This window comes from Ursus arctos, unplaced genomic scaffold, assembly GCF_023065955.2.
Source record: "Ursus arctos isolate Adak ecotype North America unplaced genomic scaffold, UrsArc2.0 scaffold_3, whole genome shotgun sequence".
Taxonomy (NCBI): Eukaryota; Metazoa; Chordata; class Mammalia; order Carnivora; family Ursidae; genus Ursus; species Ursus arctos.
The window spans coordinates 50,687,850-50,712,942 of NW_026622985.1; the positions used below are offsets into that span (position 1 = coordinate 50,687,850).

The following is a 25,093-nucleotide window of genomic DNA, read 5'->3' on the forward strand; positions in this document are numbered from 1 at the left end:
TTTTCTCTCCGCGGCATTGTGAGACAGGTTTTGCAAATCTTTCTTAAAACATTGTCCTCCCGCCGCGGGTCCTTGTTCTAAATTGGATACGCTGCTTTTCCAAGTTTTGTTTTAGATGGCAATAAAGAGTAATGATGGTGTTTGTTCATGTACTCAGAATATCTAATCACTGGAGAAAGTCGTTGAGGTTTTTATGATCCAGGACTGATGGCATTTTCAGCAGCAGCTATGCTAAATCTTGAGAACAGTTCCAACAAAACTGAAAGATACGTCCTCAGTTTCCACATAGATATGTTAGATCCAAGATATCCAGGTTATAATCCCCAACTTGAGATTCTCATCTTGACTATGTTGCCATAATGGCTCCTCAACTCACAGAGATTCTGATGGTCGGGTCGATTTGATAGCTGGAGACATGTTTCCCCGAGTCTGTCACAGGAGGGCTGTGACTATGAGCCGGGGATTCATTTCCATGTTATTTATGTCTGTCAGTTCTCTACAGTAGTAATGACCTTCTGTGATTGAAGAAATTAGGACTCTTTTCATCCCAAAACACCTTTCGGCTGGATTTTGAATAAACTCTGAAAGAATTTTGAAATTCCCAAAGTACCTGATTTTTATGTAAACTTGACCTACAGGAAAACTGAGTTAATAATTTGTAGATGATGGCCTTTTATACAATGATTTATTCAACTAACTAGTAAGCATTTCAGCATATTTAAAAGACTCTTTTTTTCCCCTTAAAGCCAGACGAAAGAAAATTTTTCTGTATGTTGAGTGATTTATTTTTAAGATTTTATAAGTAAATTCATTTAATGAAAATAGCTACCAGAAATTCAGCTCCTTGGTTAGACCTAGACACCTCAATAATCAGTGCTTTTCTCCTTCATAAACAGGGACAGAAATTCGAAGCAAAGATCAGCAGGGCATGTTCTCTGGGCTGTGTCTGTATCTTATTTTCGATAGTGGCCATAGATTGTACTGAGTGAGTCATATTCTCTCAGTACCCTCTTGTGATTGACGGTCAGACAGGTAGATGGAGGCTGGGGTCTCAAGCTGTCACCATCAAACAGAGCACGTTAACCTGCAGTGTGATGCAGTGAAATGAACTTTATACTAGGAGTCTAGAGACCCAGGTTCTAGTCCCAGCTCTGCCACTAAGCTCTGTGACCTTGGACAAGTCATAAACTCTTTGGGTCCATAAAAGGGAATCAGTCGAATGATCTCCAGGGGCCCTTCCTGCTCTAAAACTGCAAGTCTGCCAGGTGAAACAATGTTTTTGATTCACCCTATGTCCTATCCAGTAAAACCGTAGTGTTTGTACTGGGGAAAATAATTTTATTTCTGATCTGGGTCAGATAATCGGCCTCTAACCTCCACACCAGGCATTTAGAAAAAGGGACAGGAATTGGTCACTCCCTTGGAGAGATGAAAAAACCCTCTGTGAGCAACGCCACCCCAGCTTCGGAGATTCCTGCCCCACTTGACTCTCACTGGGATAGTGTCAGGGGTAAGTTCTGCTCATAGGGGGCATGGGGTCAGAAAATGGGTTAAGAACTACCGCTTTAAGATAATAGCCACACTTGCAAGTTTTATGTTGTTCTTCACACCTGCTATTGCTTCTCATTGGAGTTCAAGTTCAAGAGTCACTGCCTGCTGTATTCTAGAGGTCATAACCTCCGGACTCATGTCTTTCACAGAAACAACAAAGTGATTGTTTGCTTTTCCCACCCCTCTGGTTAACTCCGTTGTTTTTTGGAACCTTCAAATCATGAGAGAGCACTAGCAGTCTGTTTACTTTTCCCAGATAGGAGATTAACCAAAAATTAACCTAGCAGCAATGATAAAACCCATTGAGTCATTATGCAGTTTTTGCCTTTCATAGATCATAAACACCCCAATTGAGGATAATTTACTATCCCTGGGAAATTTGAACCTATGAAATAAGGTTTCCAAACAAAATGTAAAACCCAAACTTATAGGCAGACATCCTATTAACTGTCTCTTCACTGAGAAAATCAAACCCGTCCCTCAAGCAGATAGATCTCTGACTCTTAAACTAAGGTATGTGAACACTTAGGGTACATGCAGGTGTAGAAGGGAGGTGTGCAAGGGAAATTGGGAGCCACAGAGTCGTCTCTGAGACCTTGTACGGAGCATTGCGTTAACTCAGGTATTTGTGAAGTATTTAACCAGTGTAAAACGTTTGTCACCTACACCCAGAAGCCAAGTTTTTCAAACCTCATGCTTCATATTGGCCAGTCTCACACTTTTTTCTGTTGAAAGCCGAGGGAGGGGAGCAATGTTATGTGTAGTGGCTGATTGGAAAAATTATAGGTTGGTGATACTAGGAAATCGAGTGTGATTAGCTGCTGTTTCCTTGCAAGGAGATTACATCCATACCACTAACCGCGTGATTTTCTAGAGGGCAATATGCGAACAACCTGTCCTGATGCAACCCGTGAGCTAAGAATGGTTTTTAAAGGGTTGTCAGCAAAGAAGAATATTTGGGAAAGATGTATGCGGCCCACAAAACCTGAAGTATTGATTCTCTCTGGCCTTTTATAGAAATAGTTCTCCAACCCCCTCTCTAGAGAGATTTCTCCCTCAGGCTTGAGCAGCTAGGACTTCCAGAAGTAAGTTAGTCATCTTGTGGGGCTTGTTCTGATTCTCACATGTCCACACACACACACACACACACACACCCTCACATACAGACCTCGAAATTAAACTTCTTACCTCAGTCCCTCAGCCGGCCATACTGAGCTGTCCCTGTGGACAACAATGAGGAAAACTGTGAAGTTGGTTCATTCAGTGTTTTTCATTAAAATGCACATTTTTAAGTGGTAAAAATATTTGCATTTTCTTTTCATGTGGGGATATAGGTTAGCGATTAAAACAGGAAGTTTATGAGGAATGAACTCAAATCCAGTAGAAATTCATAAGCAAAATAAGGAAAATTGAATCTGAAGTCGTGAAAGGTGGTGACAGACATAGCATTTCTGAGATGCTGCTCTGAGGAGGAAGGAATTCAAACCAAGATGGAGCAGTAATCACAAGATTGCAAGACATACCAGAAGTTAAAGTTTGGATTTTATCACTGGGGTGATAGAAATGAGTATCAGCTTTGGTATCGCTTACGTGTGAGAAGCCCAGGCACAGTCATTACATGAAACTTTCACTGTTGAAAGTTCCTCTAAAAGCCAGTCAGTGGATAGTGCTAGCAAGGAACGATCTTTCCCAGAGCTACCTTTGATTAATTTTGGAAGCCCTTGGAAAGAGAAGCTCAAGTAGTGGGAGAAATTTGGTGATGCTCCGAAAGAAGGCGTAGTTGATTATGTCGCCGTCAAGAGCTGGGTCAGCCAGGAGAGGCAGGTCACGGGATGGTCTTAGGCGACGAGGGCATCTTTCTTTGTGAGAAACTCAAACTGCTTTCTGAAGTGGTTGTACCATTTTACGTTCCTGATTTCTCTCTCTCTTCGTCAACGCTTGTTACCTACGGTCTGTGGGGTTTTGTTTGTTTTAGTCCAGCCATCTAGTGGATGTGAAGTGGCACCTCACTGGGGCTTTCGTTTGCATTTCCTTGATGACTCAGGGTGTTGAACGTCTTTTCAGATGCTTATTGGCCATGCGTATATATTCTTTGGAGAGATGTCTATTTGCATTCTTTGCCTACCTTTTAATAGAGGCAGATCTTTGATCTTGCTATGACTGTCATGTTGTAGGCAGTTCATATGTTTTCGTTTATTGAACAGACTAAACAGAAGAATGGCTGTATCAGTAAGTAAGATTTTATAGTCACAATGCCTATTATGAGAGAGTTAAGTGATACTGTTTGTGAGAGCAGAGACTGTGCCCGTTATGTGCCCCGTGCCTACAAGACTCCGACAGCCTGGCGTGGTGTGGGTGTTCAGTCACTGCTCTTTGAGTGAATGAATGTTTGGTTGTAACATGTTTTTCTATAAAAACAAAGAACTGAAGAAATTATCAATAAGGTACATGATGATTTTAATGAGCATGATATCAGCTGGAAATATTTGCAAACATGTGAACAGATGGTGTCATTTCCATGACCTGTGAAACAAGGGCTCAGGGCCACTGTGCTCATTGAATACACCAACAGCTGCTCTCTAGTTCATTTATAACATTTGGCCTGTGATTCATTCATCTTTTTTTTTCCCTCAGTGTTTCCCTTTAACAATGATGTAAATACTCTTTTTTTACTTTTTTTTATTTTTTTAATTATTTAAGAAGATTTTATTTATTTGAGAGAGAGCGAGCATGAGCAGAGGGAGGGGCAGAAGGAGAGGGAGAAACCAACTCCCTGCTGAGCAGGGACCCCCACACAAGAAGAGGGGGCTCCATCCCAGGACCCTGAGATCATGACCTGAGCCAAAGTCTGCTGCTTAACCGACTGAGCCACCCAGGTGCCCCTATATATATATATTTTTTTTAAGTGAAGCATATTTACAAATTCATACTGGCTTAGAAGAAAGTTGCTACCTAAATTGGTCTTTCTCCTTCTAGAAAAAAAATATTAAAGAGTAGGAAGCCTTGACACAGTAAAAACAACCCAAAACTAGGTCACACGAATGGATTGACCATTCAACTTAATAAAGCATGTCTCCAACAGTGTTAGTTTGGCAGATCTTTTTCAGGCTTAGACCCTTGATCAAAAACTGCAAAAGTTTTTGTTGCAAATATAAGATCATTACAATGCAAACAAAATTTGAGAGTTGGATGAAAAGGTAATGAGTCTCATCTGTCTTTTGAGACTCTTAGCTGTAGTGACTAAAGCTTTAGTGATTTAGAGGGATTCTGTGATGAAAGCTTTAGCGATTTAAGAAAACTGAGTATTTAAATAATCATTACACACTACAATTGCTTTACGAAGTTCTTCATAGTCAGATAAAATGGCCAGTGGTTCAGAAGCCCTTTCCTCAGAGCGAGATAAAATTATGAAACATCCACCGGCAGCCACCTAAAATATTGCCACATCACGGATTTGGGGCATCTCTCTTCAAGTTTAAAAGAAGTTGTTGCAACTATTGTGACCTTTTCATAAAAAGGAATGTTGTATGAATGCTGAACTTGTTATTCAGTGTTCTTCTTTTGAATTCATCCAATTTTCCAAATTTGATAAATTTAATGGAATCACATTTTGCCTGTAAGTCAGTGAGATAAGTCGTATTTTTTTTTAAATACTGTATTTACCTGAAAAATCATATGGCCTTTGGAGAACATTCTGTCATCATTAGGATACCTCTACAATTAAAATACCTTATACACTGACTGTGGAAGAATGCAAAAGTTTATATTTAATATAAAATAGGAGACTGAGAAGATGCTTTGTCTCAGGTTCACTCCTGGGCTTTTTACATGTACTTTTCCTCCTGTGCAGTTCAGACCTCTTTGATGGAAGAGTTTGAAAAATTTCAGTATTTGTCATTTGTCTGTTGCATGAATTTAAAAACCCCTCTAACGAATCCTCATAGCAGGTTCCTGGCAGAAAAAAGAAAAAAAAAAAAAAAGACCACAAAGGAGGCTGGACATTTTTTTAATAGAATTAACAGAGTGTTGACAGAAAGAACGTTCAGAGGGACGTGTAAAGGAACCCAGGAGAAGACTCCAGGCAGCCAAGGATTTCCAACAGCAGGAAGCCATTACCACCTCTAGGCCCTAAGGTGTTACTTGGTCCTGTGAGTGGAGCTGTGGGAAGGGCCCGTCCCGAACCTGGAATATGGTCATGGCAGGACACAGCCTCCACCAGACCATGGCCCTGAGGCAGGGAGGATCTGCCTTGACCTCCCTCTCCTGGACTGCCTCATCTTGCTAGTGCTTTCATTGGCCAAAGTCCTTCCAGAACCCAGAGGGCAACAGAGCCTGGGTGATGAGGTCCTTACAAGTCAGACCCAGTATCTGAGGTAGAAAACAATCAGGCCCTCCCCCCCAGGCTGCATTCACTCAGAGCTTTGCCTGCAGTACAGAAACCACCTCCATCCAGGTTAAGCCAAGCAAAGCCTGTGTCACAAGGCCGCAGGGCGTCATAGCAACTGTGTTAAAAAGGCAGCCAGGCTTCAAGGAACCTGGGACCTGGAAGCCCTTAATGTCCAGAACCTGCTCCCTTTGTATGACTCTTCACCCTCAATATTGGTTGACTTCTCTGGGGAAATCAGGAATGTCTTTCTCTGCTGCGTGGCTTACCAGGAGGAAAGGGTGACGTCAGCATGAGCCTAAACGTTCCATTTCCAGCTCTCCCATCTCCTTGTTCCGATCCCAAGCCCCAGGAAAACTCACTCAGATTAGAGTATTTTGAAGTGCCCACTTCTCGTCCCTGTGACCGAGGGTATAGGGATATAGGACAGAAGCATGGTTGTCGAGATCCCACCGCCATGCATTCCACACAGGAGGCTGCTTGAACTTTGCTTGTGAGGCAGTACCAAAAATACGGAAGTGGTGATTTAAAGTGTATGTGTGTTTTTAACATGTATATGAATTTTAAGTGTATATACACTTAATACACACACAAATATATGCAAACACATACTCATCCTTTCAGAAAAGCAATGTTTTGGGGAGACTGGGTGGCTCAGTCGGTTAAGCGTCTGCCTTCGGCTCAGGTCAGGATCCCAGGGTCCTGGGATCCAGTCCCACATTGGGCTCCTTGCTCAGCAGGAAGCCTGCTTCTCCCTCTGCCTGCCGTTCCCCCTGCTTGCGCTCTCTCTTTCTGACAAATAAATAAATAAAATCTTAAAAAAATAAAAAATAACAATGCTTAATAGAAGGTAAATCATAGGAAGTATAATAGAAGCTAATGTTTGTACTTTCATATGAAGTGTTACATTTTCTTGTTATGGTGACATTACAGGATGAGTACCCGTTATCACCATTTTGCATGTAAACAATCCTATAGAAGTTTAGTGGATAATTCCTATTTCTTCTGTACTTTAGGGAGACAGAGTAGCTGAAAAATCCTGAATTACCTGGTCTTACAGCCTAGATACATTATCAGAATAGAGGAAATGGAATGCCGCCTAAATACCATTTATGGATCGTGGGAATCTGAATGTTTGTGCTGTGCCTCCTTTAGATACATCAGGATTGGAGACAAAGAATGTGAATTTAACAAGAACTTTCGCCTTATCCTTCACACAAAGCTGGCAAATCCTCACTATAAGCCGGAATTGCAAGCTCAGACAACCCTCCTCAATTTCACGGTCACAGAAGATGGTCTAGAAGCCCAGCTCCTGGCAGAGGTGGTCAGTATTGAAAGGCCAGATCTGGAGAAACTTAAGGTAAAAATTACGAAATCTGCCATCAACCCTTACTCAGTATCTGCTTTGCCCAGGTTAGAGTGCTTAGACCCAGGAGTATAAGATAGGATTCTTGCCCACCTGGGGTTTACAATCTAATTGAGAAAAACGAGCATGTATGTGAACAGTTAACAATTCAGGGGCACTCCTCTGAAAGCGGGTCGTTAGCCTTGTGCCCCTGTAGGAGATGGGCTAGCTCTAGGTGTGGTTTGATGGAGGTGACAAGGACAAGCAAGGAGACATGGGAGTCATGGAAAACAGAAGCAGAGAAGGAGGAATATGTCCTGGTAGGTTCAGTGATAATAGTCTGAGTCCACCAAGGCAAAAGAACAAAAAAGAGTATTGGAATAAGGAATAAGACTGGAAAACTTCAGGGGCTCATAGCTGGTGATGGCTAGCATTTAAAGGAAAATGTATGACTTTAAGTACAATGATTAAAAAAAAATAATTAAAATGAGGTTTGAATACAAACACACGCACACGAGAAAAGCCCCCCAAACAACAGAGGAAGCCTGAAAATGTAGAAGGAAGTCACTGACAGGGATGAGTTGCCGCAGGGATTGTATGGCCTGCAAAACCAAAAATACTGACCATCTCGCCTTTAATGGAAAGTGTTCAACACTCCTGATCTAAACCAGTCGTTCTCGGATGGTGGTTCCTAGCACATCACCATCAGCTGGGAACCTTAAATGCAAAATCTTGGGCCACAGACCAGATCCCGCTAAATGTGACCTTCTGGGGGCAGGCCCAGCAGCCTGTGTTACCTGGCCCTGCAAGGGACTCTGAGGCATGTTCAGAGTCCACTGGAGATGGCTTTCCCTTGGATTTACCTCTGCCACCAGTCCGCAAGCGGGGCAGAGACAGCCCTGGGATGGAGGCGGAGTGCGAGTGGGCACGGTGCCCTCCGGTCTCCTCGCGGGCACGCTCCCATGCGGTGGCATCGCAAGCTGCCAGCGATGAGTGGTCCACGGCCAGGGTTTAGAGGACCGCAGGCTGCTCGGTACATCACTGCCAAGTTGGACAGGGAACGTGTCCATATTCGAAACACCATATGACCATATAAGAAAATAGTCTTGTGGTAATTTATGTACACGTGTTTTTCTTTTTTCCAGAAGCCTTAACAGTTCAGTTAATTTTTTTGGTTTTATTTTTGATAGAGAAATTTTTCAAACATAGGAACGTTAAATAGTTCTAAGTTTCCATGCGATCATCATTTAGCTTCAGTAATTAGCAACATTTTGCCTCTCTCCCCCTATTTTTTTTATCTGAAGCAAGCTTTTAAAATAAATGTTAACTTACTCTGGAGTAATTTCAGATTTATTTACAGAGAAATTGCAAGGTACTACAGAGCTCCCCTACATCACTAACCCAACCTCAGTTTCTCCTAATGTTATCCTTCCTTTTTGCAATATAAAAATAAAATTTATTTAAAATACTGTTCTGCTTTAGTAAAACATGTCCTTTCATCGTCGTTCATTAAGACATAGTAATATTTCTCCCTGTTTTTTTATAAGTTTGGGATATCATTCACATACCCTTTTTGTTGTATAATTCAGTGTTTTTAGGTCATTCACAAAGTATCAATTTTACAACATTTTCAGCAAGCACCTCTAAAAGAAAATCCATGCTTATTGGCTATTACTCTCCAGCGTCCGGGCCCACTGAGCTCCTAGCAATCATTAATCTACTTTCTATCCCTTTAGATTTGCCTGTTCTGGACATATCATATAAATGGAATCTTAAAATATCTGGCCTTTGTACCTGGCTTCTCTCACTTAGCATAATGTTTTTAAGGCGCATCCATATTGTAGCATGTATCAGTTCTTCATTTTTTAGGGCTGAATAATATTCTCTTTGAAATATTACATACCTTATTTCACTTATGCCCTCATCAGTTGATGGACATTCAGGTCATTCCTCCTTTTTGGCTGTGACGTTCAGTGCTTCTCTGGATGTTCACTGTAAGTTGCGTGGACATATATTTTTCATTTCTCTTCGGTATGTAGCTAGGAGCAGAATTGCTGGGTCATACAGTAACTCTGTGTTTAATATTTGAGGAACTGCCGGACTGTTTTCAAAGCAACTGCACCATTTTACATTTCTACCAACTGTGTAGAAAGGACCCATTTCTTCACATCCTCACCAATACTTGTCTCTCTTTTTGATAATAGCCATAGTAGTGGGTATGAAGCGGTATCTCACTATGGTTTTATTTTCTTTTCCCTCCAGACTAATGAGTTTAAGCATCTTTTTATATATTTATTGGCCTTTTATATGTCATCTTTAGAGAAACAGCTGTTTCAAATCCTTTGCCCATTTTAAAAATTGGGTTATTTTTATTGTTGTAGGAGTTCTTTACATATTTTGAGTGTTATACTCTTATTGGACATATAATATTACAAATATTTTCTCCCATTCTGTGGGTTGCCTTCACTTTGTTGATGGTGTCTTCTGAAGTATAAAAACTTTTGATTATGGGGGCGCCTGGGTGGCACAGCGGTTAAGCGTCTGCCTTCAGCTCAGGGCGTGATCCCGGCGTTATGGGATCGAGCCCCACATCAGGCTCCTCCGCTATGAGCCTGCTTCTTCCTCTCCCACTCCCCCTGCTCGTGTTCCCTCTCGCTGGCTGTCTCTGTCTCTGTCAAATAAATAAATAAAATCTTTGGAAAAAAAAACTTTTGATTATGGTGAAAGTGGATCTATCGTCTATTTTGTGAATACTGTACCTTTCTTATTTGTGGGAGCTTTATAGCCAGGCTTTGAGTTGGATTTTGTCAACCTTTCAACTTCTTCTGTATGCCGACTGTTGGCTATTCTGGATCTTAAGCCTTTCCATGTAAACTCTAGGATCAGGTTGTCAATATTTGCAAAATAACGTGCTGGAATTTTGATTGGCAGCATGTTGAATCACAGAAAGGAAGATGTGATACCTTAACAGTGCTGAGTTTTCCTGTCATGAATATGGATTCTTTCTACATTTTAAGATCTTTGATTGCTTTTATCAGAATGTGGTAGAATTCTTCGTATAAACCTTCAATATAGTTTCTTAGATTTACACCTAAGCACTTCAGTTTTTTGGTGCTAATGTAAATGTACTATAAATATCAAATTCCATTTGTTCATTGCTAGTGTATAGAAAAGCAATTGAATTTTGTATATTAACCTTGTATCTTGCAGCTTTGTTATGATCTCTTATTAGTTAGGAGTCCTTTTGTTGATTCTTCAGGAATTTCTATAAAGACAACCATGCCATATGTGAACAAAGACTCTGTATTTCTGCCTTCCCTTTCTGTGTACCTTTTATTTATGTTTCCTGTCTTGCCACATTCATTAAGACTTCCAGTACAGTGTTGAATAGAAGTGGTGAAAGGAAATATTCATGTCGTATTTCCAGTTTTGGGGGGAAAGCATGTAGCTTTTCACCATTAAGTGGGATATTAGCTAGACGTTTCATTTTCAGATGTTCTCTATCAAGTTGAAGTTCTCCTATATTTCTAGTTTGCTGAGAGTTCTTATCATAAATGAATGTTAGATTTTTTCAGATGTTTTTTCTTCATCTATTGGTATATCATAAGCTTTTTCTTCAGCCTTTTGATGAGATGAATTACATTACTTGTCAATGTTGAATCAGACTTGCATACTTGGAATAAATCCTACTTAGTATGGTATATAATTATTTTCACACATGTGTTTGATTTTATTTGCTCGTATTTTGAGGATTTTTATATCTATGCTCATGAAAGATATCGGTATATAGTTTTGGGATTTTTCTGTAATGGCTTTATCTGGTTTTGATATTAAGCTAATGCTGACCTCATAAAATTGATTAGGAAGTAGTCCCTTTGCTTCTATTTTCTGGAAGAAGTTGTAGAGAATTGATAGCATTTCTTCTTTAAACCTTTGGCAAACTCATCAGCAAAATCATCTGGGCCAGTTGCTTTCTTTTTTGGAAGATTATTGTCAATTCAATTTTTTAATTAGACGTAGGCCTATTCAGATTATGTAGTTTTCCTTGTATGAGTTTTTGGTAGATGTGTCTTTCAAGGAATTGGTCTACTGCATCTAAATTATCAAATTAATGGGCATACCATTGTTCATCATAGTCTTTTATTGTCCTTTAACTCAGAATCAATAGTGATGGCCCTTCTTAAATTACTAACATTGTAATTTGTGCTTTCTCCCTTTTTTTTTTTTTTTTTTGTCTTGATTGGCCTAACTACAGGGTTATACATTGTATTGATTTTTGTATAGAAACGATGTTTGGTTGATGATTTTTTCCGCATTGGTTTCCTGTTTTATATTTTATTGATTTCTGCTCTAATTTTTATTGTTTATTTTCATTTCCTTGCTCTTTGTTTATATTGCTCTTCTTTCACTAGTTTCTCAGGGTGAACGCTTAGATAATTAATTTTAGAATCTTCCTCCTTTTCTAATACATGTGTTCAATGCTATAAATTTTCCTCCAAGCACTGCTTTTGCTACATCTCACACATTTTGTTAAGTTGTACTTTCATTTTTGTTTATTTCAATATATTTATCATTTCTCTTGAGATTTTTTCTTGCACCGATATGTTACTTAGTAGTGTGTTGTTTAATCTCCCAATATTTAGGGATTTTTCCAGCTGTCTTTCCATTAGCAATTCCTTCTTTAATTTCATTGTGATTTGAAAGCATACTTTGTATTTCTGGGGTTTTTTTTAACTTTTTCAGGTGTGTTTTCTGGCCCAGACTTTGGTTTATCTTGTGAGTATTCTATGTGAGCTTGAAAAAAATGCATACTCTGCTATTAATTGAGAAAGTATTCCGTACATGTCAGTTACATTCAGTGATTGTCCTGTTTGGTTCAACTGTATCGTCCTGAGTCTGCCCACTGGATGTATTAACTGTAGATAGTTTTGAATTCTCCAGCCCTGTGCCTTTGTCTGCTTCTTCCAGTTTTATCCGTTTCTGTCCCCATGTATTTTGACACTCTGTTGTCAGAGACATGCTCATTATGGATTCTTAAATTTTCTTAGATAATTGACCCCCTTGTCATTATGCAATTCCCCTTTTTGCTTCTGATAACTTTCCTTGTTTTCATCTCTGCTTTGTCTGAAATTAATATAGTTGCTTCAGCTTTCTTTTGTTTAGTGTTACATGGTATATCTTTCTCCATCCCTTTGCCTTTGAGAAAGTAGATTTCTTGTAGACAACAGACAGTTGCGTCTTGGTTTTTTTTGTTTGTTTTGGGGGGGGTTGTTTGTTTTTTGTTTGTTTGTTTTTGTATCCACTGTGTCAGTGTCCATCTTTTTAACTGATGTGTTTAGAAAATTCACAAAGAGATCATTGTTGATGCAGTTGGATTAAAATCTACCATGTTTGTCATCGTTTTTTTTATTTACTGCACTCCTCCTTACTCTTTTTTTTTCCTTTTCTTTCTTTAGGCTTTCTCTGGTTTTAACTGAGCATTTTATAGGATTCTATTGCCTGTTCTTTCTCAGCATACACGTTATACTTATTTTTAAAAACATGTAGTGGTTTCTTCAGCATTTACTATATACATTTACAAGTAACCTAAGTCCACTTTCAAGTCACATTATTATACTGCTTCCTGGGGTGTGGGTTATCTTTTAAAAGCTTTCTCATTTCCTCCTTCCGGTTTCTTATAACGTTATTGTCATTCATTTCATTTATCGTAAGTTATAATCTGCATGCATTGTTGTCTGTATTACTTTGAACAGTTCTGTCAAGAGTAAGAAATTGTTACCTGTGTTTATTCTTTCTCTGACATTCTTCCTTTCTTTATGGAGATCTGAGTTTCTGACCTATATCATTTTTTTCTCCTCTGTGACAAAAAATCTTAACATTTCTTATAAGACACAACTCCTGGTGACAGAATCCTTCAGTTTTTGTGTGTCTGAAAGAGTCTTTATTTTTACTTCATTTTTGGGGAGTGATTTGGTAAGATATAGAATCCTAGACTGTTGGTTTGTTTCTTCAGTATTTTAAATGGTTACTCTTTACTTGCTTGCTTGGTTTCCCAAAAGTTCTGTGTCATTCTTGTCCTCTTTCTTCTATGGGTGAGGTGGGTTGTTGTTGTTGTTGTTTTTTCCTTGTAGCTTTTTCTAAGATCTTTTCTTTGTATTTGATTTTCCGCAGGTTGAATATGATATGTTTAGGTGTGTTGTTTGTTTGTTTGTTTCTTACTCTGCTTAGTATGCTGTGAGCTTCCTGGATCTGTGGTTTGGTGAATGTCATTAATTTTGGAAAATTCTTAGCCATTATTAAATCCAATGTTTCTTCTCCTTTTTCTCCTTCAGGTATTCGCATGATGTGTCTGTTAAACTTTTTGTAATTTTCCCACATTTATTGGATATTCTTTCCCTTTCTTTCCCATTCCTTTTCTCTTTCCTTTTCACTTTGAAAGGTTTCCGGCGACTTATCTTCGGGTTGACCGAGGATTCCCTTGATTGTGTGCAGCCTACTAAGGAGCCCATCAAAGTCATCCTTCATTTCCCTCATAGTGTTTCTTTCTAGCATTTCCTTTCTTAGAGTTTCCGTCTCTCTACCTAAATTGTCCATATAGTCTTGCATGTTTTCCACTTTATTAGAGCCCCTTAGCACACTAAGCATAGTTAATTTTAATTCCCAGTCTGGTAATTTCAAAACCTCTGCCATTCCTGAGTCTTGTTCTGAGCTTTGCTTTATCTCTTCAGACTGTGTTGTCTTTCAGGGTGCCTTGTACTTTTTTGTTGAAAGCTGGATATGATGTATTAGATAATTTGAAGTGAGGTAAATAGATAGTGTTAGGTTTTATGCTTATGTGGCTAGGAGTTAGGCTGCGTGTCATGTTTGCTGGAGCTGGTAAGTGGTATAGGCTTCACTTTCCTCCCAGACCCCTGTTTTTGTCTCTCTTTGTCTTTGGACTTCCTTAGAAGCTCCTTCTTAAATAGAGTCAGTACCTTGCACTCTCTGTTGTAATCCAGTGTTATCATACTGGAGTCTGTTGATGTGGTAGGATGGTAAGGTATTTTGGATGGAGGTTTTCTATGGTCCTATCATTAAATCTCAGGGTTTTCTAATAGGCCTGAGTTACTGGGGTTTGAACTTCAGGAGAGTTTATCATTTATTTTTATCTTCCCTATGTGAGAAAGGACATCTAGGGGAGGCTGAGTTACCCAGTCATCCCCCTGCTTAAGGTCAGGTAAGGCTCTGACAATATAATTTCCCTTGAGGGCAGCATTCGTTAAGAGAACAGAAAGCTCTTGCATATTTTAAATGGTTGCTTTCCTCTGGACATGTTTCAAAATGGTTGTTTTCCCCCTTCCACTGCCCAATGCAAGAGTTTTTTTTTTTTTTCCCCCTGATCTTTGCTGTGAGAACCTAGTAAGTGTCCTAGACGTTAATTCACAAAAGTATGAAGGGCTTCCTAAGACTGGGCCCCCAGAGGTTTTTAACCCTCAAGCTCTGCCTCTAGCAATTAGCCAGTGGCTACTGTGAATGTTTGCCAGCAGTTGTGACGGTCTGTATTCACCCACCTCTCTGGTGTTGAGAGTAGCAGTTGGCCCTATGACCTCAGTTCTTTAACAGATGTAAGAAGAGTTGAGGATTCACTTTTTTCTGTTGTGAGGATGGAAATGATGATTTCTAACTCTGTAGATACAAAGCAGAAACCAGAAGTTCCTTCCTATAGAACAGATTCTTCCTGTCGGTTCCCGATGTTAAATGATTATGACAAATATTCATTCTCTGGACCCTGGCTTGCAACCAGTTCTTAACATATTTTCTGACTTATTTTTAAAAAACTTTTTAAAGATGATGATGAGTATGTTTTTAATTTTCAGTGTGTTTTACTATATATGATTCCGTGCAATCAGTGATTAAAGAGACTGCTTACAAACATGCATTGAACCACCATTTCTCACACTTTTCCTGGTTTATGTTAGTTGGTTTTGACAAAGCACCAAAATGACTTTAAGATCGAGCTGAAGTATCTGGAGGACGACCTCCTTCTGCGCCTTTCTGCAGCAGAGGGGAGCTTTCTAGATGACACCGAGCTGGTGGAGAGACTAGAGATGACAAAAGCAACCGCAGCAGAGATAGAGCGCAAGGTAAGAAGGCGCAAAGGACACCCGGAGGGCCACAGCGCTCCTTTCGAATCAAGTGGTTGGCATAAAAATGTAATCAAACTTGACAGCTTCTCTAAGAGCCCTGACTTGTTGTGGATTACAGGTCATTTAATAAACTACCCTTAAAAATGTGTAGGGCTCTGCATGGAGACAGACGTGGTGGAACCTGTGGTTGTCCTAATTCAGCAAAGATCCATTCAGTCACATGAGACTCTGTCAGGCTATTATTTTTTCTGAGTGCCCAAATCAGAAGAAAATTGGAGCCTGCTGGCTTATATGGTCTAAAATCTAAAAAGGCTTAGCGTCCAGCTCTGGCCGACTGACACCCTACAGTCCCACCACAGGCTTCCCCGTCTGTTGTGCCTTTTAGAGAAATATTTAGAGCTGACGTTTTGTTTACAGGCCTTCAGTGGGGGGAGACTGAGCCAGGGACAGTCTCCTGCTGTACCCAGATGCATTATTCACCCTGGGAAACAATGATGTTTCCTGAATGCCAGTAAAAATTTTTATTGAGTAGATTTCCTCCTGAATGTCCAGCATATATGTCCCAATATGCCTTACGCATGATGTGTACTTTGGACTCACACAAGTGTCCATGAACTTTAAAATTCCATTGTTTCAGAAAGAGAGGAACCTTACTTCCTTTCTGGAATATCCTCATTACTAAGTAATCTATTAATTACCCCATTGAGGCTGTGTCACCACACATCCTATATGTTTGTCTTAATTTAAGCTAAGAAATGGAATCCCAAATTACTCTATCCTTTTAAGTAAATGAATTCTAGGTAGCTCCTAAGATGGTAAAGATTGGGGCAATTAAGTAAATTAGGTCTTAGCTTTGAAGTTAGCTTCTAATTGTCTCTTAAAATGTCTCTTCCTATCTTCTTAGTATATTGCTATGTAGGGATTCACCCCTCTGTTCTACATTTTATTTCCTTTTATACACAAGTTATCTTTAAAAGCTGTAGGGACAAGCAGTAGTCCTAGATTTCAAAAAAAAAAAAAAGAAGATATTTGAGCCTTGAGTAAAAATGAGTCTGTTGGTTGATGAGTGGTGGTGGTATTATTGTTGTTTTCATTATCTCTCTGAATGTACCCAGGGGCTAATGCATTAAGGTCAACTAAATGGAAATATATGAGCATATGGATCATGTGGTACAAAGTCAGACAGTCAGGAGAGTCTCGATATAAAGGCTTTTTAGTAAGCGTGGCTATTGGATATATTATTGACCTTGGCTGCTTTTGTATACCTTGTTGACTAATAAAGTTATCGGCATTGAATTGACCCAGCAGACTTTTAAGAGCTATCCCTGAGAGGTGATATAGCTGGGTTATTAAACCTGAAAAAGAGAGAGGACGCAGGGGAAGGTGACATTACTCAGAACAAATTCTGTAAAACCAAAACCAACCACGTTTGTTTCATCTGTAAGTGTAAAACAACTAGCATTATGTCCGTTCTCGCTGAAAACTCTGTTTATGAAAAAAGGGGTTTAAAGTATGAATCTAATCATTTTAGAAAAACTGAAGCACATAGATGCCATCCGTGTTATCTTTTTTAATGCAAATAATTTTTTATTTCAGATACATCCCTTCCATCAGTTGGGTAAGTATAAAGAATAGGAAGAGTAAGTTTTAAGTTACTTACGTTGTTTGATCTCACCACAGGTGATTGAAGCTAAAGAAAATGAAAGAAAAATCAATGAGGCCCGAGAATGTTACAGACCAGTGGCAGCGAGAGCATCTCTTCTTTATTTTCTTATTAATGACCTCAGAAAAATTAACCCCATCTATCAGTTCTCTTTGAAGGTAATGCTGAATAGGCTAAGAAAAAATTTAAGTTTCGTGAGTTCAACTTGTTTCTGGAGGCTTAGAATTTACTTTTAAGCAATCGGTATATCCAGTTAGGAGTCCTAAGGATCTAGTGAGAAAAAAAAAAATCCTCATTTTCTCAGGAACTTTTATTTATAATTTTCATTAAGGCTTTAAGATAATTATGTGGCATCATAATACATTTGTTTTTGTTCTTAAACCGAGTCTTGAGTTTATTATATATAAGGAAATTCTCCTTGAGGCTCCTTTACTTTCTTCACGAAAATGTAGGTGTCTTATATAAAGATTTCTCATACTGTTTTGGTAGAGCAGGAGAAAGATTGAGAACAAATATTCATGAAGTCACTCTGTTACATACTGGACATTTTCATACTTTGGTTCATTCTTATGGCTGAAACATCTTAATATACTATTGTATCCCTGTTTTGTTGAAAAAGAAAAGAAAAGAAAGCTAACATCTTCAGATTTTAAATAAATTGCCCAAAAATTCACATTATAATGATAAAAGGCAGGATTTGAACTCATGGTTGTAATCCCAAAGGCCATGCTGTTTACTTTGCATCATTGTGCCTGTAGGCAGTATTCATTCATTCTGTCACTCAGTTTTTTAACAAATAGCTTTTGAGATCAATCATCATGCCAGATGTTGTGCTGAGTGTACAATTTCAAAAAAAAAAAAGACATGAGTGGAGATACATAGGAGTGTGTGTGTGGGTATGAAAGTGGTAAGTACAATGAGAGAGAATAATAAGGATGGGACAGACTGTTTCACTTTTAGTTCGGGGAAGACCTCTCAGAGGAAGTGACTTACAGTTGATTCCTATAGAGTTTAGCCACCTATGGAGTGTTTGGAGAAAACAAGGATGTGGGACATGAAAGAGTTTGGGATTTCAGGTGGTGAGTGAATCTATGTGGCTGGAGGGTAATTAATGAGTGAGGGAGAAGATGACAAGACAGGAGTCTGGAGAGGTGGGAAAATGTAGATCATGGGAGACCTCGTTGCCAGGTGGGGGATTTGGGGTTATAGTTTGTCTGTAAAAAGGAGCCATTGAAAGATTTGAAGCAAACAACTGATGACAGAAGACTCAAAAGTGGATAGACTTCACCTGTGGTTTGAAGCTAGAATAATCAGCCCTTGGAAATGGATTGGGTATGGACAATAATGAAAAGAGTCAGGAATAACTAGCAGGTTTCTAGTAGTATGGAGCTGGTGTGCAGAAATTCTGAGAAGCACAGAGTGGTTGCGTTTTGGAACAACCACAGTGTATAAAGAGTAATAAAATTAAATCAGTAATATCAACCCAGCGTTACCCAAATACGAAAACCAGACTAGGACATTACAAGAGAAGAAAACCACAGAGCAGACCTCTTCGTCAACACTGTTGCCAAACTACTCAAGGAAAGACTGGCAAATTGAATCCAGCCACATACAAAAAGAACAATATATTATGTCCAAGTGGAATTTATGCCAGGAATGCAAGCTGGTTAAACATTTAAAAAATAACGCAAGTCTTCTTATGAATAGAACAAAAGAGAAAAACCATATGATCACTTCATGCAGACAAAGAATCTGACAAATTTCAACACCTGGTCAAAAAAAGAAAAAAAACTGAGCAAACTAAGAATATAGAGTAACTTCTCAAAGTGAAAAAGGGCATCTACAAAAATCTACAGTAATATTATACTTAATGTTGAAAAATTGAATCCTTTCCCCTAAGATCAGGAACAATGTCTTCTCTCAACACTTCTATTCAGAACTGCCCTGCAGGTTATTGCCAGTGCAATAATAAAATAAAAGGCACAGACATTTAAAAAGAAGAATAAAAGTGTCTTTTTTTTCCCCCACAAATGACCTAATCATGTATGTAGAAAATCTTAAGAAATCTACTCAAAAAAGCCACTAGGACTTTGAAGAATGAGTTTTTAACAAGATGGCAGGATATAAAGTCAATATACAAAATCGATTGTTTTTATATATGAGGTACAAACAATTGGAAAATAAAACTACTAACTCCTTATTATTTACAATAGCTTCCAAAATTAAAAACTCTTAGGGATAATTTTAACAAAACAAGATCCATGTGCTAAAAGCTACAAAACATTGTTGAGCTAGACCATGGAGAGGTATACCATGTTTATGGATTAGAACACTCAATATTATTAAGATGCCAGTTCTTTCCAATTGATCTATAGATTCAATTCTATCTCAGTCAAATCTCTGAAGGCTTTTTAAATAGAAGTTATCAAGGTGGTTCTAAAATTTGTGTAGAAATTCAAAGGATTTAAAATAACTGAATAATTTTGAAGAAGAACAAGAAATTTAGAAAATGTATAGTACATGATTTCAGGACTTATTATAAATCTATACTAATTGGCCTAAAGAAAAACACATATATAACACAGAGTCCAGGGGTAGTCCCACAGATGTATGTATCAATTGATTTGAGGCAGTGATACCAAGATAATGAAGATGGGATAGTTTTTACAACAAATGGTGCTGAGAAAACAGGATATCCACAAAGAAAAAAATGAAGCTTAACCATTACGTCATACTTTATACAAAATTAACTCAAAATAAGTAAGCAAAGCTATAAAGTTTCTAGGGGAAATAAATGGGAGAGAATCTTTGGGCTTTAGGTTAGGCAAAGATTACTTAGGAAACAATAGAAAGAAAATGATAAATTGAATCTTATCAAATTAAAAATGTGTGGTCTTCAAAAGACATTAAGAAAATGAAAAAACAAGCCACATACTATTAAAATCTCCTTCCAATACCTGTATCTAATAATGAACTTATACCAGAATATATAAAGAACTTGTACAACTCAATAAGAACTCAAAGATTTGAGCAGACCTGTCCTATGCTAAGTTACATGTACTGCCCATGAGCACATTTTTAACTGCTCAGTATTCAACAGAAAAATGCAAAGTAAAAGCAGAATGAAGTATCATTACATACCAGAAAGAACAGCCACGGTTGTACAGGACCGGCCGGAACAAGTATTAACACAGCTACAGCACCGCAACTCTCACGTTGCTGATGGGAATGCAGAATGGTAAAACCATTTTGGAAAACAGTTTGGCAGTTTCGTATAAAGGTAAACTTACAAAGTGATTCCACATTTTTACCGTGTGTCTGGGGCTAGCTAGACATCAGGCATTGGTTTCCACCCTTTACGAGTCACTTCAAATTCCCCAGGCTTTCAACATGCTGTTCCTCAGAGCAATTGAGCAGGCTGACACCGTAGAGGACGTGCAGGGCCGTGTCTCAGTCCTGATGGAGAACATCACCTACGCCGTCTTCCTCTATACCAGCCGGGCGCTGTTTGAAGGGGACAAGCTCACCTTCCTGTCCCAGATGGCTTTTCAGGTAAGGAAATCAGTCACTTGAAAGCATCCCCAGAGCCAAAGTCCCATATATCTGTTTATTATATGCTTTACTTCCTCTGAAGGGAGACATGACACCTTCCTTGGAAGCCCTTGGTGGCATGAGTTAAGTTTGAATGTCCCAGGGTAAACTTGGACATGTGACAACCTTGGAGTAGGTCCCGAGGTTCTGGTTTGGGTGGGTCTGCACTTTAAGTGACCACATTAGCTGTCACCTTGAAAAACAGATTAGTGAGACCACCTCTTCCCTTCTCAGGTCCTGTGCAGAGCCTCCCAGGGACTCCCAGGCAGATTCTTTAAGATCAGAATTATGAGTCCAGATCTGGATGGTCCTAGGAGTCTCTCTGTCCCTTTAAACACCAGTGAATGCGTAAAAGAGCTCCAGGCTTCATGCTGCCACCTTTAGTGAGATCTATCCTTTTATTTTTTCTTTTTTTAATATGAACTTCAGAATATTTTTTTAAGATTTTATTTGAGAGAGAGAGAGCTGGGGGAGGGGCAGAAGGAGAGGGAGAGAGGATCTCTAGCAGACTCCCCACTGAGCAGGGAGCCTGACACAGGGCTCGATCTCACAGCCGTGAGATCATCCCAAGTCAAAATCAAGAGTCAGACGCTTAACCAACTGAACCACCCAGGTCCCCCACAAAAGATTGTTTTTAAATAAAGATGCCCGTGATAAGAAGACAACGTTGAGGACTGAATGCCTACCTGAAATAAGCATGTTGCCCTTTCATTAGTTTGTTTGCTGTATAACTTTTTCTATCAACCCAAATCTTGATGGAAGGTCAATGCCTGGTCTGTGTCGTACGCTCCAAAGTGCCTCGCCCTGTTGTTAACAATGACAAACTATTACTTTCAGTATTTTCGGTGTTTGTTAGATTCCTTTGGGTTATTTAAGAACATATAAGTGTAGGTGCTTCATAATGTATGTGAGATATAGGAGCAAGACACTACAAAATGAAATTTTTGTTTTTATACATATTATTCATTAACAGTAAAAACCCAGGATTGAGAATATATGACATGTACACACATATAGGCACATCATCTATTTGAAACTGTCTCCTTGGGGTGCCTGGGTGATGCAGTCCGTTAGGCATCCAGCTCTAGATTTCGGCTCAGGTCATCATCTCAGGGTCGTGAAATTGAGCCCCAAGTCAGACTCTGTGCTCAGCAGGGAGTCTGCTTGAGATTTTCTCTCTCTCCCCCGTCCCTCTGCTCCTCCCTCCCCCAACCACTCCCCCACCACTCACACTCTCTGTCTAAAAAAAAAAAAAAAAATTTCTCCTTGGAAGCCAGAGATAAATTATAGCTTACCTCAAATCCTGACAATTTTTGTAAATCAAAGCTTCATATATATATATGGCAATTATTTGTTGAAATAAATTGAATTAAGAAAAAATCAATTAGTAAAATAAAATACTCTTTTAATGTGTTACCACCCATAATGCATTTTGAAAATACCTCAAGTTTTAAAATAGTATAAAACTCAAACATTTTACCTGTTTAACTTTATATGGTATTATAATTTTTATGTGAAAGTTAGGAATATTTCATCCCCCTTTCTACCCCAAAATGTTCTATGGACTTATCAGTTTTTTAATGCAGATATCTAAAGTTTATTTCAGTTTACACTGTTTGTTTAGTTGTATCTATAAAACAATTTCTTATTTTTCTTAATATAATCTCACATTTAAGAAAAATCTTTCAGGGCATCTGGGTGGCTCAGTCAGTTAAGCATCCAACTGTTGATTTCAACTCAGGTCATGATCTCAGGATTGTGAGTTCAAGCCTGAGCCCCTCGTCAAAATTCTCTCTCCCCCTCTCCTTCTGCCCCTCCCCCACCTCTCTAAAAAAAATCTTTCATATATCTCATAGTTTATTAGATGTGATTTCTGTATCAGGACTAAATTATAATACTAGTTCTACCTTTTGTTTAGTAATTTGGTCCATTACCACCTGAGGCTTTCTCAATTTGTGTAACCAGTTTTAAGACAAGTTTGATCTAACAGCAAAAGACTAAAGGATGGATGTTTATTTCAAATAATTTGCTAATAGGCGTGTGTTAAAACTGGGGGGGAAAGTCTTCATAATTATTTGTTACTAGATTTTCAGTCAGGGTTTTGAGATCATGAGCATAATCTGAGATTTATTATTTTAGCTTCGGAACAGATAGATATCTATGGGAATTGTCTGTAGACTTGGTTCTGCCTATTCAATCCTGTTACATGGTGACTACCTCCTGTGTCCTGATTTTGTTATAAACTAAATGACCATTTTCAATTTTATGTACCCTCAAGATTTTGTTGAGAAAGAAAGAGATAGACCCTCTTGAATTGGATTTCCTGCTTCGATTCACAGTTGAACACACTTACCCGAGTCCTGTCGACTTCCTCACTACTCAGTCATGGAGTGCTCTCAAGGTATGGGAGGAAGATGGTTTTTCACTTTCTAAAGCTTATTTCAAATATCAGATCTTGCAAATGTAGAAATGTTTTAAAAATACAAGTGATGTATCCCATTTCGTTTGTAGAAATATACTGTATAATGTGATATTCTTCAGTTTATCTTTGTATTACGAAAGTATAAAGTGATTAATTTCTTATTTGGAAGTAAAGAAAAGTTAATAAATATGTATATTCTGCAGGAACTTTGGTAAAAGTCAAGGAACAGAAATGAGCATTTTTGTCAATTTACCTAAATTAGGTTTGTTTTCTTTTTTATAATATTTCTCCACTTTTTTCAAATAAGTTTTTTAATTATATAACAACACGGTAGTTTATTCTAATTATAAAGTACTTAAGCAGACCGGAATGTTGTAGATAAAAAAGTTATGCATCAACCCCGGGTACCTATCCTTACCTCATTTTTCTGTCAGGAGATCCCACTGTTAAGAGTTTATTGGCCTAGGCTTTGGAATTCCTTAAAGAGGCGTGTTGTATGCTAACAAACGTATGGTGTTTGCTGCATTCTTTTTCTAAGGAGGAAATTTTCTGTCCCTTGAAAATAACCATTATCCCTTATTTTTATAGTACATTTAGGTTTATTTGTAATAGAATTTTTATTAGCTTATGTAGAATTATAAATTCAAGTCCACTTGTTGATCAGTCAGGGTCTCAGCAGAAAACAGATGACCCATTCAAAGGGGTGATAAAAACAAGCTTAACAAAGAGTGTATTTTCATGGGAAATGTATGGGAAGAAGACTAAGGGAATCAGCCAGGAATGGGGATGGGAAACGAAACTAAAGGAGTAGTTCCTGAAACCGCAGAGACATGAGGTTAGGGGAGAGCCAAGCTGTGGGAGCGGTGGCCTTCCGTGGGTGAACGCAGCCGCTGCCCACCTACGTCACCCCAGGGAAGGCGCTGAGGGAGAAATACCCCTGCGTCTCTCTCCTCCAGCCCTCCAGTCTCTTGCCAGTGCCTCGTCTTGGCCGATCCCCACCAGGCCAGAGAACTGGGGAGTTTAGCTCCAGGAATCCCCAGCGGTCCCTCTCTTGGCCGGGCAGGACAGGGTGTAGAGTACATCGGGCAAGGAATGAGGACTCTCCAGCCCAGCATGTTCACAGAGGACTCGATGCTTCCACTAGTCTCTGTCTCAGACTCTGAGCTGTTTACCCCCTTCCTATCTGTGCCCCATGCTATGACAGGCAGTAGCCCTCCTAGAAGAATTTCGAGGCCTAGACCGAGATGTGGAAGGATCGGCCAAGCAGTGGAGGAGGTGGGCGGAATCCGAGTGCCCAGAGAAAGAGAAGTTGCCGCAAGAATGGAAGAAGAAAAGTGTGATACAGAAGCTGATTATTTTGAGAGCAGTGCGCCCCGACAGAATGACATACGCTCTCAGGTGGGGCTGTTAGCATTTTTGGAAATACTTTGGTCTCAGGAGACTTAGTCTTAGGGGCGAGGAGCAGCTGGTGGAGACATTTGTGGTCCCTGTTGATGAGCCACGATGCTGCTTGAAATTTTGATACTGTCATGAGTGCTGTTGCTGAAACTCGCCAAACACTAACCAGTGTGCTGGTCTGTCGTCCGGCTGAGCCCGTCCTTCCTGAAAACCTTGCTTCTGACATTAGGAGGGGAGCCGGCGGGGGCGGGGGGGGGGGAGCCACTGGAAATATTCAAGCCAGAGAGGTGGGTGTCAGCAGAGTTCAGAGGCCAGGAACATGCATTATCCCAGTGCAATTTCCACTGTTTTTATTTAGTGGTAGCATTTGGGCTCCGAAGATTTTGCACATCAAACAAAAAGGAATTCCTCTCATGGAGACACTAATAGTCCTATAGCTTTACAACCAATGCAATTTAAAGCAGGAACCCCTGTCCGCGTCTTGGTCCGCATGTCCTTTTTCTTTACCCTTTCGGCTTCTAAATGGTAATGATGCTGCTTAATTCACGCAAGTCGTGTTCTCATTTGAATTCACCAACCAAGGAGTTCTCAAGTTCCTTCCTTCTCTGCTCCT

General features: G+C 39.2%; 1 protein-coding gene across 1 annotated transcript in view; it reads left to right on the plus strand.

The window, feature by feature from the left end:
- The window catches only part of DNAH11 (dynein axonemal heavy chain 11), a 308,187-nt gene that overhangs the window by 245,714 nt on the left and 37,380 nt on the right, over nucleotides 1-25,093 (plus strand). Inside the window, 6 exon segments of the mRNA XM_057304208.1 lie at nucleotides 7,091-7,295; nucleotides 15,239-15,403; nucleotides 17,087-17,227; nucleotides 20,451-20,621; nucleotides 22,939-23,061; nucleotides 24,287-24,480. Coding sequence (XP_057160191.1) covers nucleotides 7,091-7,295; nucleotides 15,239-15,403; nucleotides 17,087-17,227; nucleotides 20,451-20,621; nucleotides 22,939-23,061; nucleotides 24,287-24,480 — 999 coding nt within the window.